This window comes from Naegleria gruberi, assembly GCF_000004985.1.
Source record: "Naegleria gruberi genomic scaffold NAEGRscaffold_48, whole genome shotgun sequence".
In the NCBI taxonomy this organism is placed as follows: Eukaryota; Heterolobosea; class Eutetramitea; order Acrasida; family Naegleriidae; genus Naegleria; species Naegleria gruberi.
Window position 1 is genome coordinate 273,256 of NW_003163279.1, and position 19,493 is coordinate 292,748.

At 35.2% G+C, this 19,493-nt stretch overlaps 6 protein-coding genes across 6 annotated transcripts; 3 read left to right on the forward strand and 3 right to left on the reverse strand.

Moving 5' to 3' along the window:
• Window positions 1–363: 363 nt before the first annotated feature.
• Window positions 364–1,610, forward strand: NAEGRDRAFT_59054 (uncharacterized protein; the record flags this gene model as incomplete). The annotated part of the gene is made up of 2 exons (XM_002673164.1): window positions 364–691; window positions 873–1,610. 2 exons carry the CDS (start codon window positions 364–366, stop codon window positions 1,574–1,576), a joined length of 1,032 nt encoding a protein of 343 aa, XP_002673210.1. The 3' UTR covers window positions 1,577–1,610.
• An 86-nt stretch (window positions 1,611–1,696) lies between these two features.
• Window positions 1,697–3,225, reverse strand: NAEGRDRAFT_81018 (acid phosphatase A domain-containing protein; the record flags this gene model as incomplete). The annotated part of the gene is made up of 3 exons (XM_002673237.1): window positions 1,697–2,231; window positions 2,280–2,529; window positions 2,577–3,225. The coding sequence occupies 3 exons, from the start codon at window positions 3,223–3,225 to the stop codon at window positions 1,697–1,699; spliced, it is 1,434 nt and encodes a 477-aa protein (XP_002673283.1).
• Window positions 3,226–3,412: 187 nt separating this feature from the next.
• Window positions 3,413–8,704, reverse strand: NAEGRDRAFT_71740 (uncharacterized protein; the record flags this gene model as incomplete). Its single annotated transcript, XM_002673238.1, has 5 exons — window positions 3,413–3,697; window positions 3,736–7,991; window positions 8,097–8,264; window positions 8,384–8,484; window positions 8,571–8,704. 5 exons carry the CDS (start codon window positions 8,702–8,704, stop codon window positions 3,413–3,415), a joined length of 4,944 nt encoding a protein of 1,647 aa, XP_002673284.1.
• Window positions 8,705–10,793: 2,089 nt separating this feature from the next.
• Window positions 10,794–16,149, forward strand: NAEGRDRAFT_81019 (rasGTPase-activating protein; the record flags this gene model as incomplete). Its single annotated transcript, XM_002673165.1, has 2 exons — window positions 10,794–11,118; window positions 11,279–16,149. The coding sequence occupies 2 exons, from the start codon at window positions 10,794–10,796 to the stop codon at window positions 16,123–16,125; spliced, it is 5,172 nt and encodes a 1,723-aa protein (XP_002673211.1). The 3' UTR covers window positions 16,126–16,149.
• Window positions 16,150–16,369: 220 nt separating this feature from the next.
• Window positions 16,370–17,914, forward strand: NAEGRDRAFT_71742 (uncharacterized protein; the record flags this gene model as incomplete). Its single annotated transcript, XM_002673166.1, has 1 exon — window positions 16,370–17,914. The coding sequence occupies one exon, from the start codon at window positions 16,370–16,372 to the stop codon at window positions 17,912–17,914; it is 1,545 nt and encodes a 514-aa protein (XP_002673212.1).
• A 710-nt stretch (window positions 17,915–18,624) lies between these two features.
• On the reverse strand, window positions 18,625–19,262 carry NAEGRDRAFT_71743 (uncharacterized protein; the record flags this gene model as incomplete). The annotated part of the gene is made up of 2 exons (XM_002673239.1): window positions 18,625–18,674; window positions 18,719–19,262. The coding sequence occupies 2 exons, from the start codon at window positions 19,260–19,262 to the stop codon at window positions 18,625–18,627; spliced, it is 594 nt and encodes a 197-aa protein (XP_002673285.1).
• Between the last annotated feature and the right edge of the window lie 231 nt (window positions 19,263–19,493).

Here is a 19,493-nt window from a genome sequence, read left to right on the forward strand (position 1 = left end):
ATTTGCAAAAAACCAACACTTCCTATCATCAAATAACGCCTGTGGAGTACACATCGAATACTCGAGCGATAGAATTTGAATATTGACGACCATGATGAGAACGTTGCGCGTTTACATGAGGTTTTACAACATTTTTTTTATTTTGGTGTTGAATGAAAATTCATCCAATACACCAATGTATGATTCGAGTAAGTTTATTATGATGATTGTTGAAGTATCATGTCTTGTTCATGAATTCGAAAATCTTGCTTCATGAAACTCTATCGGAATGAAAATTATTTATTTGATGAAAAAATATGATGGCTGGAAAAATAAAAGTATTTTTAGAACGTTAATGTTGTATTATTTAAATTAATCAAAAAAATGAGCCAACAACATATCGATCCACACGCTGCTAAACTTGCTGCACAACGTTCCAGTGTTGATTACACGGATTTCCCAGCCTTTCCAACAAAGCTTGTAGTTCACCCTCTTGTATTATTAAGTGTTGTAGATCATTATAATAGAGTTGCCAAAGATACATCAAATAGAGTTGCTGGTGTCTTGTTGGGAGAAATTACAAAGGACGGAGTAGTTGATGTTACAAACAGTTTTGCTATTCCATTTGAGGAAGATAGCAAGGACCCAACAATTTGGTTCTTTGATCACAGTTTCCTTGAATCCATGTTGGCAATGTTCAGAAAAGTAACTGGTATGTTTTTTGGAATTAAGCCAATTTTTACCAAATCTATTTTCATCTTTCTGTTGTGATTTTATTGTTGGATTTTCAAAATTAATGACGTCGAATAATTTCAATTTATTACAACAACAATAACAATTTTAAAATATCAAATAATTCAAATCTTGATTAAAATTGGATTAAAATTTACTAGCTAAGGAAAAGGTTGTTGGTTGGTATAGTACTGGACCAAAGATTAGAAAATCCGATATTGAAATTCATCAAATCATCAAGGAAAAATACCTTCCTCATCCAACCTATTGTATTATTGATGTAAATCCAGAACAAGAAAATGTAATACCTACTGACGCCTATGTTGCTGTTGAAGAAAGAGAAGATCAACAATCTCAACCAAAACTCACCTTTACTCACTTGTCATCAGAAATCGGAGCTTTGGAAGCTGAAGAAATTGGTGTTGAACACTTGCTTCGTGATGTTAAGGATACCACAATTTCTGACCTTGCCTCAGCTGTTTCGAACAGAATGACAAGTTTGAAGGCTCTCAGAGGAAGATTATCTGAAGTTAATACCTATCTTTCTCAAGTCAGTACCGGTAAAATGCCAGTCAATCACAACATTTTATATTTATTGCAAGATGTTTTCAATTTACTCCCTGGTTTGCACACTACTGACACCAAGCAATCCCTCGTCAAGAAGACTAACGATACATATTTGGCAATGTACTTGGGTTCTGTCATTCGTTGCATTGTTTCTCTCCATGATTTGATCAATAACAAGATTGAAATGAGAGAAATTGAAGCTAAACAATCTAAAAAGGAAGCTGAAAAGAAGGAAGAAGCTGAAAAAACATCAACAGAAACTAAGGAAGTTCAAAAAACTTCTCAAGACAAGAAATAAATCAATGTAAATTATAAAACAAAAGTTAGTTCACTAAGAGATTTCAGACTGTTTGATCATTGAATGGCGGAATTTCTTATTGCTTTTAAATAAGAAAGGAAACTTTGATAAATAATACATTTACTTATTTACTTTACATAATTCTTTCCATTCCTTATAATTGACCATGTAAGGTTTCAAAATCCTTTCAAATTCTTCAAATGGTACTAAACCTGATTTAGCATCTTGAATAATTGAATCCTTTGCATCAAAATGCATAATCTTATCATTGAACACAATCTTTACAAAGTGTTGACCACGTTTCAACTTGTTAACATACAATTCAAAAACCAATGTTGAAGCAAAAGGAGGCCAAACACCATCGTACAAGTTCAAAGTAACCAACAATGGAATGAGAGTAGTGTCGTGTCCTAAATAAATTTCCAATCTCCTACGATCAAGATCCTTACTTGTATCAATTGACTTTTTCATTGAATCAACAAGTTCCTTCACCAACATTCCATTATTCATTCTCAACAAATCCATTCCACCAAAAAGTACAAATCCACTTGCTCCAACTCTTTTGTTGATGTAATCATAATCAGCTTCAGTAATTCCCTTTGGTAATGAATGGCCATGGAACAACATTCCAGCAAATGCATTATTCAAAGATTCCCTTGATAATTAAAATTAAATATAAGATAACTCTAATAATGGAACTTACCACTGTGGAAAATCTCTGACTTGTCTAATTTGCTTCGATTCCAACAAGCCCTTTTCGTGTGGAGGTTGACTCTGTGGTTGCTCTTCAACAATATTCTTCTCATTAGCATAGAACAAGTCCAACAATCTTGCCTTGATATCTTGGAGACCTGCATCATGTTCTCCATCTTCATTCAATTTCTTAATTCTTTGCGAAATTATTCCACCCAACTTGGCACAAACCTTAAAGTGTCCATACAATGTTTCTCTTGCTATTGTTTTCCATAAATTAAATTATTCGAAACACAAAGAAACTCACCTTCTTCATACATGTGAATAGTTGGATAGTATGCTTGATTCGATCCTAAAAATCCTTGCAACAAGTACATGAGTGAGAATTCAGTTCTTCTACTTCTAATATCACTCGATCTCACATACATACTATTAATAATATCCTTATAATCCATCACCTTGTCACCATCAATAGCAAATAACTTTTTAAAATACACCTCTCTCAAATGTTCTCCAACTTTAAACATTTGAATAGCTCCTGCCTCAGTCAATTGTCCCTTCATACAATTTCCAAGCAAATCCAATCCATCCTTTTCAAAAATTGTATTAAATTTACCATAATCCAATCCAGAAATCGACTCAAAAGGTAGACACTTCCAAGGAGTACTATCAATGTAATTCGGAAGAGAATTTATGGGTGTTCTTGCTCCGTGTCGATTAATAATTTGAACCTTGATCAATTCTAAATCTTCACTTTCCGATCGGAAGGGAAAATAATGTTCTTGAACGTCTTCTGCCTGAATCATGAACGAATGATTTACATTCATCATATTCCTCATTGAATTATTCTCTTCATTGTTATTATCATGTTCGCTATTTTTAGCAAAATATCCCAAACTTCCTGCCAATAGAGTGGTCGTCGTGCCCAAGATTGTTTTAAAGTAGTGTCGATGCATTTTTTTTATAAGCTTAAAGTTTTCAGTGCGAAAAATCATCTCGGGAAAATATAACTTATTGTAATGAAAGAAGAACTTTGAAGGTTTGATTCGTTGGAGGACATTAAATTATTCCTCACTCCCGAGGATGTACATCGTGTACAGCTTAGCTAATTTTTGTAAAGTGTGAAAAATGTGTGAAAATTATTTATTGTAAATGTTTGGTACTGCCATTATCACTGCTTCGATGTGAAAGAGAACCTGATGATTTGGGAGTTGGACCTTCAACAAGTGGAACGATTCGATTCTTCTTTGTATTGCCTGCTGTATTTGAAAAGGTGTGAATTTCCATTTCTTGAACTTCTTCATCCTTTAATTCCTTCTTGTGAGTTGATTGATGTCCAGTTGGAGTTGGTAAAGATTGAGCTGAATCTTGTTTTTCAATTTCATCAAAATCTACATTTCTTAAAGCTCCATAAGTACGTTTTGTCTTCTCCACAATTCTCTAAACATATCCTCACTAATAAGAACTTGACCACCATGAGCAGCTGCTTCAATTCTTGCAGAAGTATTAATGGTTGTTCCATAATAATCTGGTCTTCTCATAGTCTTGTCAAATATTTGTTCTGCTTGCCCAAAATGAAGACCAATCCTAACTCGCAATCCATTCCAAATTAATTCCTTTGTCTTTTCATTCCATTGAGTTCTACAATCCCATTGTTGAAGTAATTCAGGAGGCCAATTACATGCCATCAAATCATGTTGACAGGCAATACTCCAATCCAAAGCATCGACAGCACTCTTGAATACCACATAAAAACTATCACCATTTGTCTTGACCTCAAATCCTCTGAAGGCTTCCAAATTCTTTCTGAGAACTTCATTGTGTAATTTCAAAGCTTCTCTCATGGCCTTGGCATCAGCTTCCCAAAGAACAGTGCTATTTTGAACATCTGTGAATGCACAAGCAATATTACCAGTCTTTGGAGCATATGTTGTGTTTCCTTGTCTTGTCTTGAGATATCTCCAATATATGATACCAATACATCCTAGAATTGAGAAGAATATTACAAGAGATAGAACAATCATTGCAATTTGAAGCTTAGTGACTGCTGGTGGAACAATGGCAACTCCACATGTACTAAATGAAAAATCAAAGGAAATATCAGTGAATGAAGTTGTACCATTCTCAACATTGAGAGAAGAGAGCAAAACAGATCGAGGTCCTTGATTGCAATCACAAGAGCTACTTGCTGATGAATAACTAGTTGCACAATCACCTGTTGCAACAGTGATATTGGCTACATTATTAGTTGAGGAACATTCCAAACCAAATGGGCCCATAGTTGTTAGTCCAGCAATATCGTAAACATAATTTGAAAAGATTGTACTGAAGAAATCAGGTAAGGTAACAGTGGAGGTAAATTTTTCTTGATAAATTCTGGTAAAAACAGTTTCCAAAAAGAAACCAAACAGGTAACCTTCCAATGTTTCATGAGTTGCTGGTTCAGAATATTGGTAATTGGCTAAAAATTGATTGATAAATGTCTTTTTCTTTTCAGATTGAATGGTTTCAACACTGCTACAGACAGATTCCTGTTTGACAACTGGAGCAATATTGATTCTAGGCACAATGAGGAAATTTGTGGACATGTCAGGATGTTTGGTATATAAATTATTCAATCCCTTTTCAAACAGTAAACTATAGGTCTCTGAAGGAATAGCAATCTTGATGGTCGGATTAAAACTGAGAATAGCCTCAATCCAAGATATTGATTCTGTTTCATGAGCAAGAATAATGACTGCCTCAATATTTTGATTGGAAAGTTGGATTGCAGTTGAGGTTGGATTACTCACAACATCAAAAACTTCCAATCCAACATCATAATTCTCAATATATTCCTTAATGGATGGTATTGTTTTTGTTGTATAATATCCAATTGGTGAATAGAGAATTGAAGCTTGTCCGTAGGTTTGCTTAAAATATTTCATTTGGGCAATTACTTCATCAAATACTGATGGTCTCCAATTAATAAAGTATTTAGAGTATGGTTTTCTATATTCTAGCGAACCAGCCAAGACAAACATTGGAATTTGATACTTTTTCAAAATATCCGTCACATTTCCATATTGATCAACACTCAATCTCAAATTACTTCCAAAAAAGCCAAATACACCCTGTTTTGTGGAAAGGGATTGTAACTTGTATTCGAGACCATATTTCTCAACTTCTCCAGAAAAATATTCTGTGTGAATTTCAATTTTTTGAGATGCTTTGGAATTGTAAACAGTGAGATAGGTTTGAAGACCTCTTGAATAGGCATCATATGAATGAGGTGCCTCAGATATCAAATCCAATTTTCCTGCCTTTGTGGAACTGTCATCATCATAGGGAATAAGACGACCGAATATAATTGGTTTTGAAATTACACTAGAAATGGAATCTGCCAATCCACTTCTTCTATAGGTTCCCTTATAATCTTGGAATGCACAAGAAGCTGTATCATATTGTTTGGTAAATGTCTCAGTAAAAACAGATCCGGAATAGGAGTATAAAAACCCAGTTCTCAATCCCAAATTACATGGATTGGTGGCAGATTTAGAAAACGCTCCAAAAGTTATACCAGTTTCAGATTCCTTAATTACAGATTGAGTATAGACATAATCCATAAACGATTTTTTGGTAATTTGATTTCCCACTGTATCCACTATTGTGGTAATAAATTTTCCAATATAATAACCTTCCAAAGTTCTTTTGTGTGCCCAAACTGATGAATCCGAAGGATAGTAATCCTTGATTACCTTGTTAAACTCTGTAACAAATGAATTTGAGCTTGATGAAAATGATGGGATGTGAGAAACATAGAAAACTTGGAATGGAGAGGATGGATTCACGTTAGCTGCTAAGAATGATTTCATCTTGGTTTCTACATGATCAGAAAAATAAGAATTAATCAGATAAATACTCAATCCCTTTCTGAAAACTGGATTGGTTGTGTAGGTGAGCTGAATCTTTGAAAGTATAGATACAATGCTATCATAACTATCAAAGAGAGTAATGAGTAAAACTTGTGGATTGGCATTACTAGTCAATTCATCAATGATTGTATCCAATGATTTAAGGCCTGAATCTGAATTGATGATAGAAGATTGACTGTCAATATTCAAATTAATAATATTCATCATGGTGGAAAATGTTTGGAAAGCTTCACTTGAATACGGGCAATCAGGTTTGTAAATAACACTCATTCTAGATTGAGCTTGTTTCATACTATAAGTAATTAAAGTTCCCAATTGTTCTGTCAATGTCAAGTGTAAATTCATAACAGGAGAATAGAACGAGCTCCTAAGAGTTCTCAAATTTGTAGCAGCAATCACACTAGCAATATCTGAATACTCACTGTTTTGTTTGATATCAAGAGTTTGTGCATTATTAATTCCATCCAAATTGAGTACACCCTCTGTGAAACCAACCAATGCAACAGATTCATGCAAATTCTTTAATTCTCTTGTGTTGAAGAGAAGTGAACTAGAATCGTTGTGATAAAGAGTTTTCAATTCGATTTGCAATTTGTCAGAGGAAACTTTGGAATTTCTTCTCTTGAAAGCAGCTTGAATTCCCTTTCTTAACATTTCATCTTGAAGATTTTCTTTTTCAATGGATTGACCAAATATTATTGGTTTCTTGAGAATGGATGTATCTGAAATGCAAGATCCATATTCGTACCATGAAAGTTGTTTAAAAACTGAGAATGAAACATTGGAAACGTATGGTGTTTTTCCAATATTAACAGAACTCAAATAAACAATCTTGAGTCCTTGATTGCAATTTGAAGCACAACTAACAGATGTTGCATTGGCAGAGAATGGTAAATATTGATCATAGACATTGGCACTTTCACACCATTTGAAATTGACCTTGGTTCCATCAAAAACAAATGAACCACCATTATTAGTCTCAGAATTACCTGCAGTATAATCAATGTAAGATGTTGCAATAAAATTTGATCTTGTTAAATCACCTATAATAGTTTTGAGCATTGAATAGGCAAGCTTTCCAGTCAAATAACCCTCGAGTTCAATAAATGTTGGTTGAAAGGTAGAAACGTCCTTTCCAGTTGCTTTCAGATAAGCCTTTCTAGCTCTGTGATAAGACCTCACAACTGGTACTGTCAAATCCATTGGACTCGGCACGACTTGTGAAATGATAACATTATCCGTATAATATGTCGATGCAAATTTTAAAGAAGGCAAAGGGGATTGATTCAAATCATCAGTCAGGGCAGCACTTCCAACAAAACTAACTGTCAAGAATATCATTTCACTTGCCTTTTCATATCCGTAATTTGTTCCGTTAGCAGAGAAGGCCACATTCTTTACCATTTTGATATATTTTGAAAGTGGAGCATACGTTCCAACAAGTACAATTGCCTCAGGATTACACTTTCCAATCGTATAGAAGGCATCTTCAACTGCCAATGTATTTCTAGTGTACAGACCTGTAGAGCAGAGTGAAATGTTCATTCGTGAGACGAGGGATCTGTTAATTCCGTTAAAACCAGCAATACCAAAGGCATCATTCTGATACATGATACTAATTCTTCTGATGAGTTTGGTATTTACAAGCCAATCAACCATGGCAGCAGTTTCATCATCATACGAAGCTCTCAAATTAATAACATTTGGATAGAAAGGTGTTCTAAGCCAACCAACTCCAGTGAATGAACCAAGAAGTGGAATGGAAGTTTTAGTAACATCTGGAAAGACTGCACTAACAGTTGGTGTTCCTATTATATCAATATTCAATTCATTAATAACATGTATATGGAGGAATAAATAGGTGATGATGGTAGTTTAGATTAAATAAGAACAGAGGAACTGTTACTACTTACCAACATATCCAATTAATCCAAATATTTTACTAACATCTACACTTGTAATAAATTGAGGAGATGATGAGTTAAGGTAAGGCTGATAAATAAGCGAGCTGGTAGGGGGTGTTGTATTATAGAGAAAGAAGTCGGTATTAATCTTTGTATTGGTAGGCTCATAGGCATCATCTAATTGTACAATTTTATCACATGTTTACATTATTTTCATCGTTCATGTATTCAATGTATTCAATACCCAAAACATAATAATATAAATTAAATACCGACCGAACAACAATATTACATACCCAAAGTTAAGAGTTTCAGCTTTTTGTTATTCCAAACTCCTCCCATAGAATTAACTTCTTCAAAAGCCGCTAAAATTCCATCTCTCATTTCAGTTCCCAATCTAAAGTAACAATATCATGAAGAAAGAAAGTATATTAAGGGAATTTCAAAAATAATTACATGTTCTTTCCAATGCATAGAACTTACTTTTTAGAAAGGCCAGTGAGTGGAGCTGACTGTGCAAACCATATTTCCTGTTCGTTATTCCACAGCACAGTGTCTTCCCAAGGTCGTTTCGGCGATATTGCTGTTGTTGACGACGAGCCGTTCAGTTCGACCATTATTAAAAGTGTTACTAGGAGGAGGATTGATATTGTTGTGATGAAGGAAGAGTAGAATGCTCTGAAATGTTGCTGTTGTGGTCTTCCTCTTGCTGCCTGATGATGAGAATGAGGTAGGCTGTTAGAGAGGCACTTGGCCTTATTTAACCTCAATATGTCCACTCGTTGTAGCATGTTGAGAGGTGGTTGCAGTGTATGTTTTTTGTTGGGTTTCTTTTTGCGTGTATCGAAAAGGATATTCACACCATTTGATGTTCACAGCATACCTCACGACCTCCGCTCTATTGAGGATAATTTCTCTTTAGAGATTCTAAATATTGGCCAAAAAGCCAAAACCAGCAATCTACAAAATTGGTGTTTTCTCTCCAACAAAGCACGAACATATTGTGGAAATTGAAAAGTAAAAGAGATTCTCTTAAGTGAATGAATTCTTAGCCCTTTACATATGTAAATTTTCGTGTCCAAAGTATATTAATACACTGCCAGATTCTCTAGAGATGCAATTTGAATTGATTGCCACTGCATTAAGGCTAACCTCTTTGGGAAGTTAGAATGTTGCGAGGATGATTCATTGTTATGCACTGAAAAGAAACTTATTTGTGTGAAATGACCTAAAACTTCAAAGGCTTGGGTGGGTGTCCTTAGTGAATTTGTGATTTACGCGAAATGGTTGCAATTCTTGAAAACTTGTTTGACTCTTATTGTAGTCCAAATGGGGAAGGATCCATTTGAGAGATGATTTGAATTATTCCTCCTCCTCATCATTAACCTTATTTCTTGTCAGGAATAAAAAAACGCCATCTAATAAAACACAATTTTGGTTCATTGTACACAACCTAAAAGGCCAATCCACGAGCACGAACAGTGTGCCTCTTCTCGTTGCTTAAGCCTCAATATAGTGGTGTATTCCTACAAGTTTCTCCTGCCATATTAACCAATAACCATTTCCTTCAACGCTGTATTCATTCAAGGCTCCAAATAGAGTAGGGAACTTGTGTCACAACTTCCAATGTACCCGCAAGTTGGAGATCACTTTTTTGGGGACAGGTCAATTACTGTAATCTAAACAGAGACCAATAAATTGGAACAAAAGGCGACAATTCAACTCTAACATAAATCCCTTAATCTAGATATAAATGATGATCCACCAAATAACAGGAATTAAATTTCATACAACTCTTTGAAAATCCAATAGAATGTTCTTCTTTGAAACTGTTGACAAATCCAATCCGAATTGTTCAACAACCAAATCTTAAGAAATGAAGACAATTTTGTTCCGATTTTTGGAAATAATCAAACTCAAATTTCTCTTGTTAATTTTGAACGGTTATGAATATTTCGGAATTCATTATTATCACTTGATTTTCCTCTTCATCAATATTATTTAAAAATCCAATATTTGATGATGAATTTTCAAAGTTTCATCTAAATTACATTCATGATCAACTTCGGAATGTACAAATTCCTCACTGACTACTATAAATCCCATTAGTGTTACAAAAGTGTTTAACAGGCTTTCTTTCCACTGATAAACATTTGGATTTCTATCGACGGTAACACCACTAAAAAATGAGTTCTCTGTACTTTTGTTTATTTTGTTTGGTTATTTTCTCTTCAAGTCTCTTGTAAGTGATTTGTTATCTATTGTTGGATTGTATTCTTTTGTTGTTGACTAAGCGTATTAATTTCAGCTGATAAGGGGCAAACACCAACCACAAGGCAATAGTTTAAGGTTGTAATTGGTGTACTGAAAAGTTCCAACTTGACTCTTCAACTTAAAATTGTGTTTGACAGTTCAATAAAGGTGCCAAAAAGCAGTATTGTCATCTCATTCGTCCTTATTCCCTAATTGCCAATCATCAATCAACATGCTTTTCACATATTGACAGCCATCAACAATTTGTTCTTTTTTAAAAATTTTAATTAAAAAAAATCTAGATTTCAACCCCTTGTGTTGTTCTTCCATCAAAACGACAAGAACAATTTCTAACGTTTTTATCTGTGGTAGTAATTACTCTTTCTACACATTAAACAACAAGCCTGTTGTTTCCACTACATTCTAATAACAAGAAGAAAGAAACTAAACAAAATGTCCAATCAAACCAAGATGGATCTTTCCATCGCTGAGAGAAGAGCCTACGAATTTCTTCTCCGTTCTGAAGAAGCCAAACGTTGGATTGAAGAAATGATTCAGGAAAAATTCGGTCAAGGCTCATCCATTGCCTACTTTGGTGAAATGATGAGAGATGGTGTGGCCCTTGCAAAGCTCGCCAAAATTTTCGCGCCAACCCACGTAAAAAAAATCAACAAGCCTAGTCAGAATGCGATCAAGTTGGAATTTTCCTTGGTTGATAATATTACTCAATTTTTGAATGCTTGTAAATCAACTGGTTTTAGAGAGATTTATCTTTTTGGTATGTTTTGTTTTTTTGAAGTGATTTTTATTCATATTTGTATTGTTTACTTGTTGTGTGTATTGATAATTTTTGTGATGATGACTACTTGTTATGATTCATATGAATGATGGTTGTGTGATATGATGATGATTGATGATAATATAATACTACAATATAGAGGTTACCGATTTGTGGGAATTGAAGAATGTTTACAAAGTGGTGCATTGTCTCCATTCACTTTCTGTTTACTTATACACAAATGGTTTGTCAATCAAGATGGAAAGACTCAAGTCACTCAATATTTCTAGGGAAGATTTGGAACGTACAAAGAAAATGCTTGATGATTTGGAAAATTCTGGTATCAAATTTGATGATTCCATGATTGAAGGTGATGAAGGTGAAAGTAGCGAAGATTGTGACACTGATGTTAGATCAGACAAAATTAGAGAATACGTCACTAGTTTGGCCGATCCAGATCATTGTAAAGTAGATGGAGATAAGTTAAATTCAGCCATTTGTGGTGTGGAATCAAAATTCACAATCACAGCTTTTGATTCAGATGGTAATTTATTAAAGGGTTGCCAAGACAAATTTGAAGTTCAATTGCAATCAGGATCAACAACATTCAATGCAAACGTCAAAAATAATAGAGATGGTACTTTTGAAGTGAGCTACACTCCTCAAGTTGCTGGTGACTATGTCATGACCATTTCTCTCTTTGATGATGAATTGGGTGATGTTGTAGGTAACATTACAAATAAGAATGCATCAGATGGTGCTTGGAAAGTCAAGATTACAGCAAACCCTGTTTCTGATCTATCAAAATGTGTACTCAAACAACAAAGAGATAATGCCAAGAGAGTATATAGAGCTGGTCAAGTTATTGATGATCTCATCTTGGAAAGTAGAGACTCATGCGGAAATATTGGTCTTGGAGGTGAAAAATTCGCTGCCAAGCTCATTTCCACTGTTGACAAGTCTGTTGTTTTCAATTCTAATGTTTTGGACAATAAGAATGGTCTCTATCAATTCATCTTCCAAATTGAAAGATCTGGTTCTTATGAATTGGAAGTTACTCGTGGTGATGAATACCTCTCCTCAACTCGTATTCCAGTCTCAATTCATGATTCTGGTAAGACTGATCCAAACAATTGTCTCTTCATTGGATTGGAAAGCAATTTGCTTCACTTGCTTGAAGATAATGGCAGCGAGTCCAACAAGGTCTTATCTTTGAGAAAGAAGGAAAATATTGTTAAATTGGAAAGAAAGGCAGGCGATGTCATTAGATTCTTGGTTCAAGCTCGTGACCAATATGGTAACAATCGTGAAGTTGATGGAACTAATGAATCCACTCTTCCACAACTCGTCTCTGAACAATTGACTGTTATTGCTTGTTTGGAAAGCTCTGATTCACCAACTATTGAAAATATTGACTCTGTTTTGATGACTCCAAGAACTGCCATGGTTGCCAAGAAACTTGGTGAATCAGGTACTCAATCCGATGGTGTTGCTGTTGATTCTACAATTGTCAAGATTCCACACATGAAGAACGACTCTGAATTGAGTGTATTGTTGGGTCTTGAACAATATGCCCAAAAGTTCAATGGTTCTCAAGAAATGGAAAAGAAACTCTTTGAAACCATGTCCAAGTTTGTTTCTGAAAATGGTCATCACGGTTTGTACCTTGTTGAAACTAAATTGGTCGAAAGTGGAGACTATTCTTTGCAATGTAACTTGTTACAAGGAGATTGTACTTCCACATCAACTGCCGAAACTGACTCTGAATCCAAATCAAAGCCAACTCTCTACGCTGTTGGTCCAGCTCACACTGTTCACATTACTGATAATGGTCTCACTGATGCTAGTCAATGTGCAATTGTTCAAAGTTTCTCCAAGGGTGAAAGTGTTTCCAATACTGTTGTTGTTCCAAACAGCTCACTCAAGTTGGATCTCCAGAAGGATGATTATGAAAATCCAGACAATTTTTCCGATACTTTCAAAAAGTTCCATGCTGGTCGTGAAATGCACATTATTGTTCAAGCTCGTGACAAGTTTGGAAATGCTCGTAACATTGTAGAAAGTGATGAATTCTTATTGAAACTCACTCCAAAACAAAAATCAGAACAATCTACTGAAGTTATTCCAGTGTCTGCCTCCTCACAAAAATTCGTTCAAGGAAAGGGTCTCTTTGAAATTGTCTACACTGCCAAGATTGCTCAATCATACTATATGGAATTGGCATATGTTGACAAGTCTAAACTTGCTCCAGAAGTCACTGAACAAGAAAAGGCAGCTGCTGCTCAATTGATCAAATCATTCCCACAAGAAATTACTGTCACTGATGCTGCAATTACTGATCCACACAATCTTTTATTCTCTGGTACTGGTATTACTAATGCTGTTCAAGGAAAGGAAAGTTTCTTTGTTTTGAGAATGAGAGATGAATTTGGTAACTTGAGACACCAAGGAGGAGATGATGTTAAGGCTACTCTCATTTCTGATGCTCGTAAGCTCGAATCTGCTGCCGAAGTTATTGACAATAAGGATGGTTCATACACTGTCAAGTATGTTGCTAAGGCCTCCGGTAAGAATCGTTTCGAAATTGTTATCAATGGTCAACTTGTCAAGAATAATGACATTTTGGATGCTGGTGTTTTCGTTTCACCACCAAATATTGAAGATGCAAGCAATGTTGAAACTATTCTTGATCACGATTTACTCTCTGCCCTCATGAATGCTTTCCGTGTTGAACAAAAGACTGATAACTTGGTTGAACAAATCCAAGCTCTCAGACAAGAATTGGTTAAACAACTTCGTGAAAACACCAAGATTAGTACTGATGTCAGAGATAAGGAAAGAAAGATTGCTCTCCTTGCTGAAAACAAGTATCGTGCTGAAGAAATCATGAATCAAGGAAAGAGTGGTATTATTGGTTACTTCCAACGTCGTAAGACTATGCAATTCGGTGGACCTCTTGGAATTACCTCTGCTGCTGATGCCATGATTAAGGAAAATATCAGTCTCTATGGTAACTTGTTCTACTTGCTTCAAACTAATCCAAAGTATCTTGCCAAGTGTATTTTCCTCGTTCCTGCATCAGATGTTGATCAATTCCTCAATACTGTCACTTTGACCTTGTACGGTTATGCTTTCAATCCTCGTGAAGAATATTTGATTTTGAACTTGTTCAATGAAACTCTCCAACTCGAAGTTAAGAGTTCCACATTGGAAAGTTTCTTGTCTGGTAACCCAATTCTCATCAAATTGTTGATTACTTATTGTCACGAAAGAATTTCAGGAAAGACCTTCTTGCAAAAGGTTTTGTACGACAAGATTTTGGATCCTATCCTCGAAGAAAAGGATCTCAACTTGGATCTTAACCCAATCAGTCTTCTCCGTGATATTGTCTCTCAAAAGGAAGTTGAAACTGGTATCAAGAGCAATATTGACTTTAAGGAAATGACCTATGAAAAGGCTATGGAAGCTGATGAAAATGTTCGTAATGCCATCAATTCTAGAAAGAACAGCTTGATCAAGATTTGTGAACAAATTCTCAATTGTATCTATGATAACATTCCTGAATTGCCATATGGTTTACGTTTCGTTTGTCGTCAATTGAGAACTTTGCTCATGCAAAAGTATCCAAATCACGATGATGAAAAGAAGATTAACCAAGTCATTTCATACGTTCTCTTCTTCCGTTATTTGAACGCTCCACTTTGTACTCCTGATGGTTACAATTTGACAAAGAAGAAGATTTCTCCACTCATGAGAAACAATCTTGCCCTCATTTCAAAGGTCTTGTTGAGAATTTCTACCTTCAGAGAATTTGAAGCCGTGGATACTCACATGTTAATGATGAACGAATGGATTCGTGACAATATTCCATTGTTTAGCCAAAAGTTCTTGACTCCAAGTTTGGAAATCGTTGAACCAGAAGAATATCTCGGTGTCAATCAATATGCTGAACTTACTCAAAAGAAGAATCCAAGCATTACCATTACTATTAATGAAATTGCCCTTACTCACTCTCTCCTTGTCAAGTTCAGCGGAAGAATCATCCCAACTGGTGAAGCTGCCGATCCACTTTCTGACCTCCTCACTCGTTTCAAGGATAAGATTCCAGAACAAGTTGAAACTGCCAAGAATGAAGAAATTACATTGTCTCTTGTCCCATTCAGTGTCAATGGAAAGGCTGAAGCCACTGATGACTGGCTCACACTTTCACCAGAACAATTGTACGAAGTTACAAAGGAAAATGTTAGAACTATTCTTCGTTACATTACTCCACTTCAATTGGGAGAAACCGTTGAGGATACCTTGTCAAAGTCTGACTCTTATGCTGACGAAGTATTGAAGAATACTGAAAATATTGACAATGAAGTTGCTGGTTTGACAATCAAGAGAAAGGTCGAAGAAATTCGTAAGGCCCTTCCAAAATTGGATGAAGCTCAAATCATTACCAAGGAAAATCACTACCGTAAATTGTTGATCGATATCACTAAGGAAATTCAAAATCGTGAAGAACTCCAAAAGAAGCAACAAAAGGAAGTGGAAAGATTGAAGGAAAGTTTGAACAGTTTGAGATCATATCACTCATTCTTGAAGGACAAGGATGTCAGCTTGGATGAATACGTTCAACAAACTCTCAGAAACTATTTCAAGAAGCAAGAAAAGAAGAAGCAAGAATCTTCATCCAAGAGCAACAAGGTAAAGAGCTACAAGTTCAGCTATAAGGATTTGTCTGAAAAGTACAAGATTATCCACGACATTCAAGAAGGTTCATTTGGTACTCTCCAAAAGAAGGTTATCAAGTTTACAATTTCAATGAACGAAGGAGAACCAGGTGTCTTCTCAGTTTGTCCAACACTTGCTGGTAATGTCATTACTACTCTCCAACTCAGATTGGAAGATTTGCTCGATAAGCGTGAAAAGGGTCAAGAACATCTCAAGATTGAAGGTGTTGTGCTCAATGTCAACATGACCATTCACTTGCTCAATAAGAAATTCTTATCAAAGAATTAATTTATAAAACCTATTATTAATGTATCCATCTTTGACCATCTTCACTCTTAATTGTGATGGGCTTTTTACTTTCTGAACAACTATTCAAAGAGCTTCTTCCAACCCAATGAAGGTGCACAATGTAGTAAGGCTGATAATCTGAGCGCTTAAATTTTTTTTGGGGCAGAGACCTATCGCTAGCAGTATCGAAAGGGCCAACAAGCGCCCTCAGCCTTAAAAAAAATTATACAAAAAAAAATTCACGATGAAAGCCTCATCATCACGCCTCCTCGTCTTGTGTTGTGGTCTATTGTTGATTCTCGGCCACTTGATTGAGGCACAAAAGGTAAAGATTGATTCTACCTTTGGTACAAAGAATATGGTGGTGAATGATTTTGTTCAATATAATTTTCCTATTGTGATTCAACAAACACAATGTGCTTTACAAGTCTCGTTTGATTATAATATTAATGTTGGTATGAATGCCTCTCGATTTGCTTTCACTGCTGAGACTTTATCACCCAATCCATTCGGAACACTTCATACTCCAGCTACTACTAATTTGAAGATTTATGGATTGTACAAGATTACTTTTGAAGATTTTGATCCAAACACTGGAAGTTTAGATATTACAGTTGTTTTGAGTAATCCTAGTGGTTTCTTGAATGTTAATCCATTCTCGATGATATTTTACAAGAAGGCTGATGCTACATTGATGGGAGAATTTGTTGATGCTGAATCTCATGCATTTTCTGATTCTGTCATGATTGCAACTAATTATAACAACTTGTTGACACAAAATTTATTGGTTGCTGGTTTGTATGGTGATTTAGCTCAATCAGTTCAATCTAGAATTGACAAGTCAAATACTGTTCCAGGTCCAACAACTTTCCTCTTTGACATTCTTCCAAGTATGAGTCAATCCCTTATTATTGCATTCCCAAATCAAAAGCCAGCCAAGACTCCTCCAACCTTTACTTTGTCTGAATATAATGATTTTGAACCGACTGCTGTTCCAAAGGGTTATGTTTCTCTCCACTCTTATCAACTCTCCACTTCTGTTGATCCTCCAACATTTTCTGGTTCTACTTGGAGTTTAAGTTTTGATGCCACTGTTGGATTTTTTTTAAATGACGAGAAGACTCCTGTTGAAATTCAACCATCAAGTCTTACATGTGCCTGTACTGCAAACTCTGATGAAATTTATCAAAAAGTGGAAAGCAGAGTTAGTACCGATAAGTTGACTTGTAAGATTGAAGATCCAACAACATGTGTCTATCCAATGATCATTGCTAGATTGGCCCCAAAGGAATCCGTTCCTGTTCAAGTTACTGACATGACCTTTGGTCAAACCTTTAGAGAAAAGGTTGAATATGGTAATAAGAAGATGTTCAAGGTTGTTGTTCCTTCTAGTGTCAAGTTTACCATTTCTGCCAAGTCACTCTATCAAGGAGAAACTGCAACATTGTTTGTTAATAGTAGAGGCTTCCCTACTGAAACTGTCAATATCGCCAGAAAGTCCATTGATAATAAGGAAACTACTGTTACAATTGAAAATAAGGAAGTTGGTCCACTCGATTATTACATTTCCATTGCTCCAGTTTTTGCTGAAGGTGCTGTTATTATATTGAATGTTGATTATAGCTCATCTCTGGATGATAACGCAATTATCATTTTATCTGTAACCATTCCAATGTTCTTTTTGGTTCTAATTGTTTGTATGATTTTGGTTGTCGTTCTCTGTAGAAAGAAGAAGCCAGTTATTGAAAGTGATCCTTCAATGTTCCACAAGCTTCAAGACAATCAATAAATCACAATTTGATTGCTTAATTTATTTGTTCGTGCATTAGTAAATCGGATTTTCTATTTCTATACACAATAAAACCCAATACACAAACTATAAAAAGTAAAACCCAGTTCAATAGTACTGATAATCCAAGACCGCTTGAAACTGCAATTAATTGAGTTTGTTGCAATAACGTTTCATTCAACATAGTTTCATAGTCACTTTGTGGTAATATTTGAATTGGATGAGACAGAGATACTCTCTTGTTCCACACTCCTCTCATTTGGATTGTCAAGAAATAACTAGTTATCCTTGTCAAAACAACATTAGAAAGCGGAATCTGTAATTGATATATGGAAGAACCAATTCTGTCCATTGCATTAATGGACACTTTCGCGTCATATCCTTTAAAATCCAATGAATAAGGAGCTGTCGGGTGAACATTTTCAAATTTGATGAAAATGAAAGGGAATTGAGACGAATATCTAATATCATCACTTGCAAATGTATTCCCAGGTGATATTTTGAATGGCATTGGGGAGGATAGTGAGATACGAGAGCATTTACTAACATCACCAGAACAGGAATAAACCTTCGAACGATAGCTCTCCAATTCCAACAGCTTGAAATAATACTTAGATGAACATGAGCAAAAGAGAGATGGTATTTCAGTCGAGTTAGTAATGTCTTCATCAAAACTAAATCTAAAGTCAAGTGTTGAGATGGTGAAATTCTCAATTGTAAAATTGAATGACAGGATTGGTTTCAAATTGATTGGAAAATCCTTTTCAATATTTTTAACATTTTCCTGATTGAAAGTGATAAAACCTGGATTTTGAAGTGGTTTCTGTGGAATGGACAGCTCAAGTTTTCCTTCTGTTGTCTGTGTTTCGATAAATCTTGGACCACATATTTCAATTTTTTCCCCAAATCTTAATTCAGATGGCAAGAGATCAGCATAGACACCCAAAATGAATTTGTTGTGAACTGCAGTAAAGGTTGACATTGGCATTTCATAACTGACGCTGGTCAAAGTTGCTTCCCTCTTTCCATGAATTGAATGCCAACCATAATCTGAACACATAAAATCCACAGAATTTGACACTACATTATTCAGTCCGTCTGGATATCTAAATGTAATCTTTACAGAATCAATTGAATTCTTTACAATTTCACCCTCAAATATAAAATCAAATCTGCTAATTCCCTTTCTATTCCCCTCATCCTTAAGATAGTTGTTTGAAACTTGCAAATCAAACGTAACCTTTCCCACAAGCCTAAACTCAACCATCAAAGTTGAGTATTGATTTGTGGAAAATTGACCTGCAAAATTCTTAGGATTAACCTTAATCTGTGTTTCAAACAACCACATTGTTATTGTCGTATCATCACTCAATGCGCAACAAACATTCAAAAGTGTTAAAATAACAAAGAGAAAAATTAAATTTATTGTAATGAGTTGTGGGTTGGTTTCGAAACAGTGGAGGAATGTTGTTGTGGAGTATTCGAAACTAGATGTAACATTTGTTGGTAAAATTGTACCAAATGATGTTTTTTATCAAGTTGCTGGCTTGATGAAACATTTGACGAAACTTGATGTTAG